Raw genomic sequence first — 12,638 nt, forward strand, 5'->3', positions numbered from 1 at the left:
TGTTTATTAGGCCCTGACACTCCCAAAGCATGTGACTAAGGGTGGCAACCTCGCCACATGACGTGCATCTGTTTGTAGTGTATATGTCTGGATGCATGGCGTGCATGAGTCTAGGGTTTCTGTATGAATCTGTTTGTAAATGTCTGAAGTGTACCACTTGCGTTCTGTTTAGCCTTTCGTGAGGAGATGGGTATATGCGTCTTTGTAACTGGCAATGTGTGGTGATGTCGTGAAACCTGGTTATACGATCCTCCCATGCCTAGATGTCTGCAGTTCCCCGCGGGGGCTCGTCGTCCTCCGGCGATGCTCGGTGAGTGAGGCCTCGAGGAACGTGGTGAGCCGCTTCGTTGAGGGTGCTCAGTCCGGTATGTGCCGGGATCCATAACAGGTGCGTTCGGTTATCGATATCGGCCTCTCCTGGATGTATGGGATGTCGTTGGAGTATGTAAAACGCCTCTTGCGAGATGCGTCCGTTGGCAAAATTGCGAATTGCTGTTTGCGAATCACTAATCACGTATGTGGCATTGGTCTGTGTGAGAGCCAGTGCTATAGCCGCTTCCCCTGCCGCTTCAGCGTGTGCCGTGTTCACAGTGAGGCTTGTGATGTACTTGCTACGATGGCCGGTAACTACCGCCACGAAATTCTTTTTATTGGTATAACGCGCAGCATCAGTGAAAACCGCTTCAGTGTCGTTGGAGTAGCTTTGAGTAATGCGTTGTGCCCTGGCTTTACGCCGTCTCGTATGGTGTTGGGGGTGCATGTTGCGAGGCAATGGGGGTACGTATACTTGCTCGCGTACCGATCTTGGAATTTCGACTTTGATGCCGTGCGGCGTATGGTACGTGATGCCAAGTTCTTCTAGTAGGGGTCGGTCTGGGCGGTCTTGGATAGGCGCTCGAGCTGGGAAACTTGTTGCGTCTCCACGAGTTCCTCGAAGGTGTTATGCAACCCTCACTCTAGGAGTTTGCTGGTGCTAACTCCGGGCGCCAGTCCCAACGCGAACTTGTACATCTTGCGTATCAGGGCGTTAAGCTTGTCTTTTTCCGCAACTGTCCATTTGTGAAACGGTGCCATGTACATTAGTTGTGAAATAACAAAGGCTTGTATGAGTCGTATGACGCTGCCTTCGCGCATGCCCGCATGTTTGTTCGTGATGCGTCAGATGAGTTGCATCGTGCTGGTGGCCTTTGCCATTATCTTGCGCAGTGCTTTACCATTGCCGCCATTCTGCTCAATCATCATCCCCAGTACCCGGATCTTCTTTCACATTGGGATTGGTGAGCCGTTTGATGATGTTAGTTTGATTTCTTGATTTTCTGAAGGTACATAGTTTTTGAGCGGGCGTTCCTTTTTCACCGGTATGCATAGCAGTAATTCGGATTTTTCGGCCGAGCAGGTGAATCCCGTGCCTACGAGATAATGTTTCACGCAATCTATGGCCGCCTGTAAGCGATCCTCGATCTCTCCGTCACTGCCAGTTGTCGTCCAGATCGTAATATCATCCGCGTATAGCGTGTGGTGCAGTCCATCAATTTGATGTAATCGCTCGGGTAACCCCAGCAGGACGAGGTTAAAGAGCATCGGCGAGATCACCGAGCCCTGCGGTGTACCCGAACTTCGAATGTTGATTTGATTTGATTCTAGCTGTCCCACTTGCATGCGTGCGGTTCTTCCCGTAAGGAAGTCTCGGACGTAGTTGTACACTCGCATTCCGAGGTTCAATCTGTCTATTGTTCGCAATATGGCGTCGTGACGAACGTTATGGAAGGCCTTCTTCAGGTTCAGGCCAAGGATGGCTCTCGTTGAGCACCCAGGATTTTCTATGATTTGGTGTTTTAGTTGTAGAAGAGCATCCTCTGTGGAGAGATGTCTTCTGAACCCTATCATTGTGTGTGGTAATAGGTTCTTGTCCTCGAGGTAATCTGTTAGTCTATTGAGGAACGCATGTTCCATCAGTTTACCTACACATGATGTTAGGGAGATAGGGCGCAGGTTCTGCAGCTGCAATTTCTTACCGGGTTCCGATATAAGTACAATCTGCGCTTCTTTCCATGGCTGGGGTAACTTTCCACGCACCCAACACTCGTTAATATAATCTTTGAGTTTCTCTAGCGATCTGTAATCGAGGTTGCGCAGTGCCTTGTTCGATATTCGATGTAGGCCTGGGGCTGACTTGGTATTGAGTTTGACGAGGGCCGCCTCGATTTCGGAAATTGAGAATTCTGCGTCTAGGATGGCGTTGCCTTCTCCCCTGTAGTTCGGATGTACTTGCGGGGGCGTTTGGGATATGTAATGGAGTTCCGCTTCCCGTAGGAAATCTCGCTCCGTTTCCCCGTAAGCGTGTATGATTTTGCATATGGCTTGCCTCTGTGAGGTCTTGGTGTTCGCGGGATCTATGAGGTACCGCAGTATCTGACATGTGCGACTCGTAGTGAGCTGACCATCCATCTGCGCGCATTTCTCTTCCCATTGCTGTTGTTGCAGGTTAAGTGCGTGCTTTTCTATTTCTTTGTTGAGCTGTGCTATTCGTTTTCGCAGTCTCCTATTATGTCGTTGTCGTTTCCAACGGCGATGAAGTTGGGTCTTGGCTTGCCACATGTGCAGTAACCGGGTGTCTATTCTATCAATCCCAGCTGTTGACGGCATCAGTTGCGTCGCCCTCTCGATGTCACGCCGAAGTTGCTCAGTCCATTGCTCAATGTCTTTGATGTCTTCAATCTGTTGCTTGTCTCGATTTTTTTGTAGTAGTTCCCAGTTGGTGATCTTCATTTAGCGACTGGCATTGTGTTCCTGTGGGCCGCCTTCTGCTTCTATAGAGATAATGTAATGGTCACTGCCTAAGTCTTGCATGGTGTTTCTCCAAGTCACCTTTCGTGTATTGCACGTAAAGGTAAGGTCAGGCGTGGTGTCAGTGCTGACGCTGTTGCACTGCCTAGTTGGTGCCGCTGGATCAGTGACCAGCTCGAGGCCGGTGAGTTGCGCCGTTTTCCACAAATGCCTGCCTTTCGGCTGATCTTGTTTGTAACCCCACGCCGTATTCACCGCGTTGAATTCGCCTCCAATGAAGAGTTGTTGCCCCTGGGCGATATCGAGTGCTCGTTTGAAGAGGACGTGAAAGCGGTGTTTGCGGCATCTCGGACTGCTATAGACGTTGAGTACGAAGATGCTGTCGGGCGTCTTACGCGGTAGAATTAGCTCTACGAGGACGTTTTCAATATCCTTGACATGGGTGTCGTGTTCGATGACCGTGAGCTCTCGCTTGACCAGTGTGGTGACATTTAGATTTTCCTCCTTGCCTGCTATAGACTGGTACCCTGAAAGTTTGGCGGGACCGTTTGTTTCCTGCAGTATGATGACGTCTGGGCGTTCGGGGATCGTTTTCAGGTATTGTTGTAGGTGCGCTCGTTTGTTTTTGTAACTTCTGCAGTTCCACTGCCATATTGTATGTTTTTGTTTCGAAGGGTGTCTTGCCATGGTTATGTGGTACTACAAGTGTGGCGCCACTTCACTATGCGACAACACCAGCGCGCTGTTGGCAGCTTCTAATCTGGAAAATCTGAAATAAATGCTCTCCAAGCTCTGTTGAATTGTACGCGTGATAGTCGTGGTGATAGTTTCCTCGAGACTGCTCACGTGAGCCTGTAGTGCCTTCACTCGGGTGTCGTCTGTTGCTGCACGTACTGACTTTTTAAGGGAGATAGCCGGCCCCCGTTTAGTATCAGGGCCTTCGACCTCACCGTCCTCTACGAGTTCTTCTTGTGTTTCTTGCATTGCCGGTTGATCAGTCTCGCTGTTAGCGGCAAACTGGAGCTTTTGTATGAGTTCGTCCTTTGCGTGAATTTGTGCCTGCATGCATTCAATTTGTTTCTGCATAGTTTGTATCGTCTGTGTTAACTGAGCTATCTCCGCCTCTATCTCAGTGTGTATTTTGCCGCCAGCCTCCGCCTTTGTTGCGCGTTTTCCTATGACCGCATCTGCAAAGTTCACCGAATCAGTTGTCTTCGCGTCCCTCGTTGGGGTCCGTCCAGGTGTTCGGCTGCGAGCTCGGCGTTGCTGCTGCTTTCGGGGTCCCGGTGTGCGGCTACGAGATCGGGAGTGGCTTCGACTGGGTGTCCTGGATCTTGAGCGGGGCGTGCTGGTGGAATACTTGGTGGCAGTGGCCTCTGCCTCCTCGTTGGCCCTGCGTCGTTCCCACTGTCTCTTCGTCACGATGTAGGGCGTTTTGTACTTTGCACGGCAGTTGTGGTCCGCCGTCATGTGTGCGCCCCCGCACAGCTTGCAATGGGGGGAACACTGGTGGTTGGGGCCTGTGTTAGGGGTGTCACAACCACGACACATTTTGTCCTTGGGCTTTGGGCACACGTCCATGCGGTGACCAAGTTTCCCACAGCAGTGACACATGTCGATTTGCTTGCGATACAAGGTGCAGCGAAGGAGAGCGCCGCCATAATTGACGTAAGTGGGCACTCGCGATCCTTCAAACACCACTATGACGGTCGTGGTGTTACTGAGCCGTTTGACTGACAGGGCGTAAGGGTTACGTGCGTGAACGATGCTGGTATGAATGGACTTGGCGTCTTGTTCCAACGGGATGACCTTGATTATTCCCTTCACCATGTTGTCGGGGGCCGTCTCGTACGCACTGACCTCGTGGTGGCGTTCGCCGATGGTGATGGCTTGAAGCTGTCTGTACTTATCGACGTGAGAGGCATGTGGTGTTCTCACGACGATGATGTTTTGATGGTTGTTGGAACACACCGTGTCCTCCCCTGCTTCATGAGCCGGTACGTTGGCCGCGCGGTAAATCACCGATGCGAGGCGCATGGTTCCAGTGGTGGCCACGTCGAGGCCTCCTCGTGGTCGTATCACGATCTTGAAATCGCTCCGTGGGAGTAGTGGCATTTTGCTCTTTCTGATAACTTGCTGCTTGATGTTACGCGGTTGTCGACGCGAACGCTGTCGGTTGAAGTCCGCTCCCTCGCCGGTGCAGGAGGGGGCTCCGTTCTGGGTGTTGCTCTGCGCGTTTGCGCAGTGAACTTGGGTCTTAGATCCGATGGTGCACCAATCCGTGCCCTCCAGAAACTCTTCGGGGGAGATATCCTCCCCGTTCACTTGGACTTCCATCGTTGTTGGGCGAAGGAAGCGCCCGCGTCAGAGGAGACGCTCAGCGCGTCTCGTCGGGTGGCCGGCTTTCGTGAGTGTCGGGCCAAAGGGGAGCGGGTTGAAAACCTCTCAAATCCGGCAAAAAGTCTTTTCCCACCTTGAATTTCAGTGTCAGTGGAATCCTGGTCACTTTCCGCATGCGTTGTTGTAACATTCATGGGCTGAATGACCGAAAATCACTGGCAAAAAGTTCTTGGAAGACGGAGCCGACGTGATGCGCGTCCGCTCTCTTCGGCAACCCCCGATCTGTCCGCAGTAGTGGAGGACTCCGGAAATTTTGACCACCTGGGATTCTTTAACGTGCACCCAAATCTGAGCACACGGGCCTACAACATTTCCACCTCCATCTGAAAGGCAGCTGCCGCAGCCGGGATTCGAACCCGCGAACTGCGGGTCAGCAGCGGAGTACCTTAGCCACTAGACCACCGTGGCGGGGTGCTCGAACAAAACTAAAAGCGGAAAGATGAGAACCCATAATGAATAGATAGAAACAACTATATTGAAAGTCCAGCAATGTTTACAACCCGGGCTCAGGTCTCCCATGAGGGGACCTCGAGGCGTTGCCTCGACACCGCCTCTCGGGCCCGATAGACTGCCCCCTCTTGTCATGAAGTTGGAGCTCCGCATAGCGGCTGTTCACTTCGACCGAACAGCATCTGGAGCTAATGCCATTTCAGCTGTTATAGCAGCACACTCCCACAACATGTGCGAGAGTGTCACTCGAGTTGTCTGACATAATTTGCAAGTAGCACTCGGGCATTGCGCGGGGAACATGTGCCGCAGTCGCACCAGACTGAGGAAGGTGTCTGTCTGCAGATATTACCAGACTGCCTGGCATCGTTTCAGCTTTAATGCACGCCTTCTGAGCTATTGCTTGGTGACGGCGCCGTTCAAAGTCGTAGATTCACGCCGTAGGTGTTTGTAAAGTGTACATACATGACTCTAAAAGTGTTTCGCCTAACGCATCCTAAAATGAAAATACATCTCCAGCTCCACCCCCATTTTACACTAAGTAGTACCATAATCGACGATATGTTTTTTTACTGCTTGCAAATATTTTCTACTGAGGAACAGCAAGTGAATTCAGGCATGTTCTAAGACTGGCGTGGTCTATGTCTGAAATTCGCTGCCACAATATAAATGCATGCAAAAACGCAATAGCAGATCGAGAAACAAATAGTTCACTGGTAAGACACACACAGGGACCTCCTTGCAAGAGTCATGTTTGGGGAATACACGACCAGTTTTATTGATTCTTTACAGCTTCCCAAAATCGTTTTGGCCATGACATTACTCTTGCGGTAACATTCCAACAATGTCTATCACACTCTTTTTTGTCATCGAAATCGTTACAACCACCAGGTGCTGCTGCATGCCGTTCGCACTGGTTTGTATTGTTATTGTAGTACCAACGATATTGATCCTGCGTGACGCGGTAATATCCTCCTTCAACTGGCTTCTTGCAAAGACACACTGAAACAAATAAATAAAACTTAGCACTCATATTCAAACAAGACTAAATAATCTACCGCCTTCAGTTGCACAGTTACTTGTGTCCTTGCTTGAAGAAGGGGTGGGGAGGAACAGGTGGGAAAGGAAAGGCAGGGTTGTTAACCAGTCTGGAGCAGCCGGTATGCTACCCTACACTGGAGATAAGGATGAGGGAGCTTGAAAGATGGAAAAAAGGAGAGAGAGGAGAGCTCGCACACGCGTTCGTTCACAAATGCAATTGACTTGGAACATGTTGAGGCACACTGACTACGGAAGTCCGAAAAGACGTGGTTTCAGTCCACTTGAGTTGCACTGAATGATGTATGCTTAATTGACTTCTTAGAAATGATGGCAATCGTTAGTGATATTTCTACTCGAGCGATTCAAGTACTGGGCTCAAGGCGTCCAGTACTTTGAGAGTGCTTCCAGCAGACGTTGTCCTCATGTCCAACAAGATCTTCTGGATAGCATGCATAAGAGAACGAAGCATAGTAATTACATTGCCATCTTTCCTATTTGTGTCATCAGCGTTTGGTGAATACCCCTGAGTGGACATGGTCTTCTGACGCTCTGTGGTTAGTGGATGATTAGGAAGAATAGACCATTCCTCTGCAGCGATAGTCCTCTCTGCAGTCTTTGAATTTGTAGGCCCTGTTGCCACTTGACTTACTGGTGCAGCAGTAGAGGTGGCGCTGCCGTTTCGAGCTTGTGCAGTCTTTGAGGTCGAGCGATGGCACCGACACCGCTGCCGACACCGTACTATTTCGACAGCATCCCTGTGGGTCGCATTGTCAGTGACCATTTTCTTGAGCACCGCATGCTCTTCTTTAATTCGAGGGCAGTCTTTCGATGAGGTAGTGTGTGAGCCATTACAGTTACCGCATTTCAGAAATATCAATTGACACGCATCTTCTGAACAAGGTTCTGCGCACCGGGGGCACCGTAGCGAGTTCGGGCACACGCCCTTGAGGTGACCTAGTTTAAAGCACTGATGACATTGAAGTGACTTTTGCACAAAAGACCGAAGGGAGGAGGAAGCAACAAAAGGGAGAAGGCAGGGAGGTTAACCAGAAAAACATCCAGTTGGCTACCCTACACTGGGGGATTAGGGAAAGGGACAAGAAAGACGAGAAAGAGGGAAGAGAGGGAAAAGAAAAAAGTGTGTGAGAGACTGACATTAATTTCACTGCAACGTGTAAAACTCTACCGCATGTCGGAGGCATTCACACAAGCCTGTCTTTCTCAAGAAACACAGCAGGGCTTTCGCTGCCTTGTAGGCTGTCGAGGCATGTGGACATTGCTATATTAGCACCTGCACAGAAAGAGGCCGATCATCCAGTCGCCGCATTGCGTTGGCAAGTACTTGTCTATCTGACGCAAATCGAGGACAATGGCACAGCAGGTGTTCGATATTTTCGTCGGTGCCGCAAACATCGCACGCCGCACTGTCAGTAATTCCGATTAACGTGGTATAAGCTTTCGTGAAAGCAACTTTCAGCCAAAGGCGGTAGACAGGCGAAGCTGCACGTCGATGTAGGCCGGTTGGAGGCCGCAGTTGTAGTGAAGGGTCGAGCTCGTTCAGTCTGGTACAGTGTATGCTTGGTGTGTTCCACTCAGTCAGTGTGAGACTGCGGGCCAGTTGACGAGTCTGCCTCGCCGCATCCGCTCTTGAAAGCGGAATCGAAACGCTGTTCGCTTCTTTATATGACGTGCGAGCAGCATGATCTGCAGAATCATTGCCGCCTATACCACAATGCCCAGGTAACCACTGAAAAGCGATGTCGTGGCCTTTTAAGGGCGAAGCTCCTTAGGGCGTGGGCTGTGCGTCCCCTGTAGCCTGTATGTAGCCACCTCTAGTTTAGTTCTTGCAGTGTTCACTAGATGGCGGTACCGTCCCCTGTATGTAGCCACCTCTGATTTAGTTCTTGCAGTGTTCACTAGATGGCGGTACCGTCTCCTGTATGTAGCCACCTCTCGTTTGTTTCTTGTAGTGTTTACTAGATGGTGGTACCTGTAGCTGATGATGAAAAGATGCAAGATGTTATAAACTAGAAAGCGGTACTTGTAGTTGATGAAAGACTCGAGATCTTATAAAATAGGAATGATATTCCTATTTTAGGAATTATAAATAGGAATGATATAAAATAGGAATGATCTTATAAATAGGAATTCGTTGAAGGCAATCGTTTGATTTAGTGCGGTGACGTACGCTAGGGGGAGCGTTGTAATAAAATCCGTTCGCAGTTGGCGCACGCTCGGAGTCGCCGGATGGATAAGGCTGCACAGCGGAGAGAGCGCAAGGCGGCAGCAGCGCGCGCTCGCAGACAGAATCCCGATGTGCGAGCGCGCGAGGCAAGGGACATCGCAAGCCATCCATCGTCTAAGAACAAATAAAAGTTGATTTGTGTATATACACACACAGCGTTTCTCACGTCTTTACATGATGATCGACTGGGCGAATTACACGGAAGATTCACAGTTTACCGATGAATCCGTCCGGAGCTTCGCCCATTCATCATCATTCACCCCGTGAATATGCCGTAATTTTTTTTGTATTAAAAGGTGGTGAAGTTTCACGTTATGGTAGGTCAACTGGTCGTGGCATCCGCGTCGGAGAACTGATATTAGGCACTGTAACGCTGGTTTTGACTCAGAAAACACAGCCCCTTTACCTGGTCTTTCTTGATTGATTTGTGAGGTTTAACGTCCCAAAACCACCATAAGATTTTGAGAGACGCCGTAGTGGAGGGCTCCAGAAATTTCGACCACCTGAGATTCTTTAACGTGCACCCATATCTGAGCACACGGGCCTACAACATTTCCGCCTCCATCGGAAATTCAGCCGCCGCAGCCGGGATTCGATCCCGCAACCTGCGGGTCAGCAGCCGAGTACCTTAGCCACTAGACCACCGCGGCGGGGCTACCTGGTCTTTCTTCTGAATTGATGAGTTCCAGTGCATTGCGCAGAGCCTCGAGTTCTGCCGTCGTTGACGTTGTCACATGGGAAGTTTTAAAGCACCGAGTTACCCCTTGTGATGGTATAACCACTGCTCCACCTAAACTAGATGGCGTAGTAGAGCCATCCGTGTTAATGTGCACGTGGTTACTGTAGGCCGAACAGGATGTCGAAAATGTCCGACTCTGACATCGGATGGTGTGCAGTCTCCCTTGAGGACCAGTTTCACACAGCGTGACTTCCCAAGGCGGTATACCTGAGTGATGACAGGATAGCTCTGTCCGATAAAGAGCTAGCATTTCGAGACAGTAGCAGATGCCTTTAGTAATCACTCTAAGGCACAGTAGCCGTTGGTCGGGTGGGGGACGTACATAGATCTTTTAACGGTTCTGTTATTTTGGTCCGTGATTTGGGCTTATCGTATGTGCCATGATACCGTTTCATCTGTCAGTATATAATTAATAGTTTTCCGAATAAATACTCAGTTGGTAGTGAGTGCTTCTCCCTGTCTCTTTGTCCGCGTCTAAGTAGTGCGCTCTCTTTTCAAGACATTCAGGTATGATGAACCACTTTTATTTTATTAGCTGGTAATACAAAAATGCTGTAGCTTTCCCCGATTCATGAATGAGGCTCGTGGTGGTTGCACTCCGCCTCAGTGTTCATGTACCGTCGCGTACTTGTTTGGTTAACTTCTCGTATCTCGCACTCCCTAAGCGGATTTCAAAGGCTACGTAGAAAGACGCTTGGCATTGTGATCTGGTCCGTAATTCACCGTAGCCATACGAGCTGTTCACCGTCTTTCAACGAAATTCATTCATGTTTATTTGTTATTGTAAAAGTCAATTGGCTTCTATTAGATGCGGTGCAGCTCTTTCACTAGCCTGTGTAACGCAGTCCCTACATCCGCACCACTCCCCTCGCCGCAGGTGTTCAAGCGGTGCCAAGTAGCTCACGCCCTCTTAGCAGTGCATGGTGATGTCTCTCTCCCTCGCCTGCCACGCACTTACTGCGTGTCAGCCCTCTCTCGCTTCTCCCTCTCCACTGCTCGCAACGCTAGGTCCCACTCCTCACGAGGGCATCATCTCACCCGCGCCACCTGTCTTCATCTGTCGTCGAGAACGAGCCATGAGCATGGCCTCCAAAATGGCGGGTGCGCGGCAGGTTTCTCTCCAATGGTCCCAATCGCACGGAGAGCGCGTGTTTCCAAAGGTGGGCGTGGCCCGCTCTTTTCTCCGCACCGCGGCGCTCTTTCTTTCGGTCGAAAAGGCTGCCGCGCTGTTGGCGAAGCTTCTGTGTGGCGAGAAAGAAATGGTTTTTTCGCTTTTGTATAACTTCGTGTTCATTTGGAAATTTCAGTTCAAGGAGTACGAGAGGCAAAGTCAACGCTGCGCATTTTATTTTCAAATGGGGTTTTTGTTTTGTTGTAGATTGGCGCCGCCCATATTAGAGCAGGTAAAAATGCGATGCCTCAGCAAGAGATCCGCCGTCCAGCCGTGCTCTCCACCGCTGGTCTCCCCTATAGATGAGGCACTTTCGGTGGCACTTCTCACGAGAAGCAAAACGTTGTTCGGTGCAGAAGGGATAAATAAACAAAACCGCATATGCACGGAGTGAATGATTAGCGAGGCGAAGCACGTGTCCACCCATTCATCCGTCCGTGCATTCGTTCGTCCGTGCGTCCATTGACTACTATCACACTACAGCATGCATCGGACGGACGCATGCTTCGCCCCATTCATCATATCATTCACTCCGTGGATATGGTGGCTAGGCTGGCTAGAAGGACGACCGACCAAGTACTGCAACAAAGAGCTTCGTCTCTAAAAGCAATAAAACCACGTCGCACTACGCGTTGCAGCTGTGATTCAGCTGTGTCGATGCAGCTGTGTGGCGCTACGCGTTGCAGCTGTAATATTCTGCAAACAGCGTGAAAATTTAAATCAGGGGTAGTTCCACAAAAAGAACAAGCAAGTGACCCATTTATTTGCGTCGAACCCGTGAGCGCAGAATGCGGCATTCCGATGTAGCTTGTGGATTGGGCGGGCTGGCAGTTTTTATTAAATTTGGAGCAATTATAGTCGCACCTACTCGCGAATTTGGCGTCAGCGGCACCGTTGACACCACCACTGCGCATGCTGGCGTCTCGTGGCCAAGTATTTTTTCCCATCTGACGTGCAGAAGCGCACGCAGCATTATGACATATTCCTGAAATTCAATGGAAGAAACAAGGCCTGACGTCACATTCTCCAACAGAAAAAAAACTACAGCATTGACATAGCATCAGTTGTGTAAACTTTAGCCAGTTGGCAACTTAAATAAATCGCTCATTGAATCAAACTTCCACTCCAAAGTTTTCTCTCCTCTATGCAGAATGCCAGGGACGCATGCACGCAAGGTAACCGCGCGAATGCCGCTGCGCTCTGCTTCCTGCCGTGGTCTCCGCTGCTCGAGGAACCCACTATAAACGCGCCCCCTTGCGGCAGCCGAGCGCGCGAGGCGATACTCGCTCGTTTTGCTGGACAGCGTGGCGATTGGGACGGCTGGAAAGAACCACTTTGTGCGCCCGCAATCTCGGAGGCCATGCCGTGAGCTGGCAAGTGCACGCGCTGCGCGCACCTTGAGAATCACACGGCACCGACAATGTTTTGTATCAAGTTACGCTCCGATGTCATTTGTATCTAATGCAAAGGGAGTAAGAGCCACTAGTTTATATATTTAGAATAATTGTTGTTAACATTCGGTAGGTTGGAAGTTAGTGCTCAACCAGAAATATTCACAATAGGAGTGGCAACCGGGGCCCGTTCCATTAGGCAATTTAGAACGATTTGAAATGTTTTACAAGACAACTTGACTATAGAAGCTGGGGAAGCGTTCCAAAGACTTCAATTCCGTTAGCGTTGTTGGCGGCATTGTCTCGATGGCAATATGCACGCTCGCGCTCTAGTGCACGGTGTCGTTCATCATACTACCACTGCTCTTCATTGAAATGTACAACAGCCCTCCGACGTAAGGATTTTCAAAATACCAA

At 50.1% G+C, this 12,638-nt stretch overlaps 2 protein-coding genes and 1 long non-coding RNA gene across 3 annotated transcripts in view; 2 read left to right on the forward strand and 1 right to left on the reverse strand.

The window, feature by feature from the left end:
- Positions 1-12,638, forward strand: part of LOC119187091 (rab-like protein 2A) — a 290,773-nt gene that overhangs the window by 168,145 nt on the left and 109,990 nt on the right. The gene's annotated exons all lie outside the window — the stretch shown is intronic.
- The window catches only part of LOC142768933 (uncharacterized), a 63,302-nt gene that overhangs the window by 14,338 nt on the left and 36,326 nt on the right, over positions 1-12,638 (forward strand). The gene's annotated exons all lie outside the window — the stretch shown is intronic.
- LOC142768931 (uncharacterized) overlaps positions 6,388-12,638 on the reverse strand; it is a 33,535-nt gene continuing 27,284 nt past the window's right edge. Inside the window, exon 6 of the mRNA XM_075871523.1 lies at positions 6,388-6,636. Coding sequence (XP_075727638.1) covers positions 6,410-6,636 — 227 coding nt within the window. The 3' untranslated portion in view covers positions 6,388-6,409. The remainder of the gene's footprint in view (positions 6,637-12,638) is intronic.

This window comes from Rhipicephalus microplus, chromosome 8, assembly GCF_043290135.1.
Source record: "Rhipicephalus microplus isolate Deutch F79 chromosome 8, USDA_Rmic, whole genome shotgun sequence".
In the NCBI taxonomy this organism is placed as follows: domain Eukaryota; kingdom Metazoa; phylum Arthropoda; class Arachnida; order Ixodida; family Ixodidae; genus Rhipicephalus; species Rhipicephalus microplus.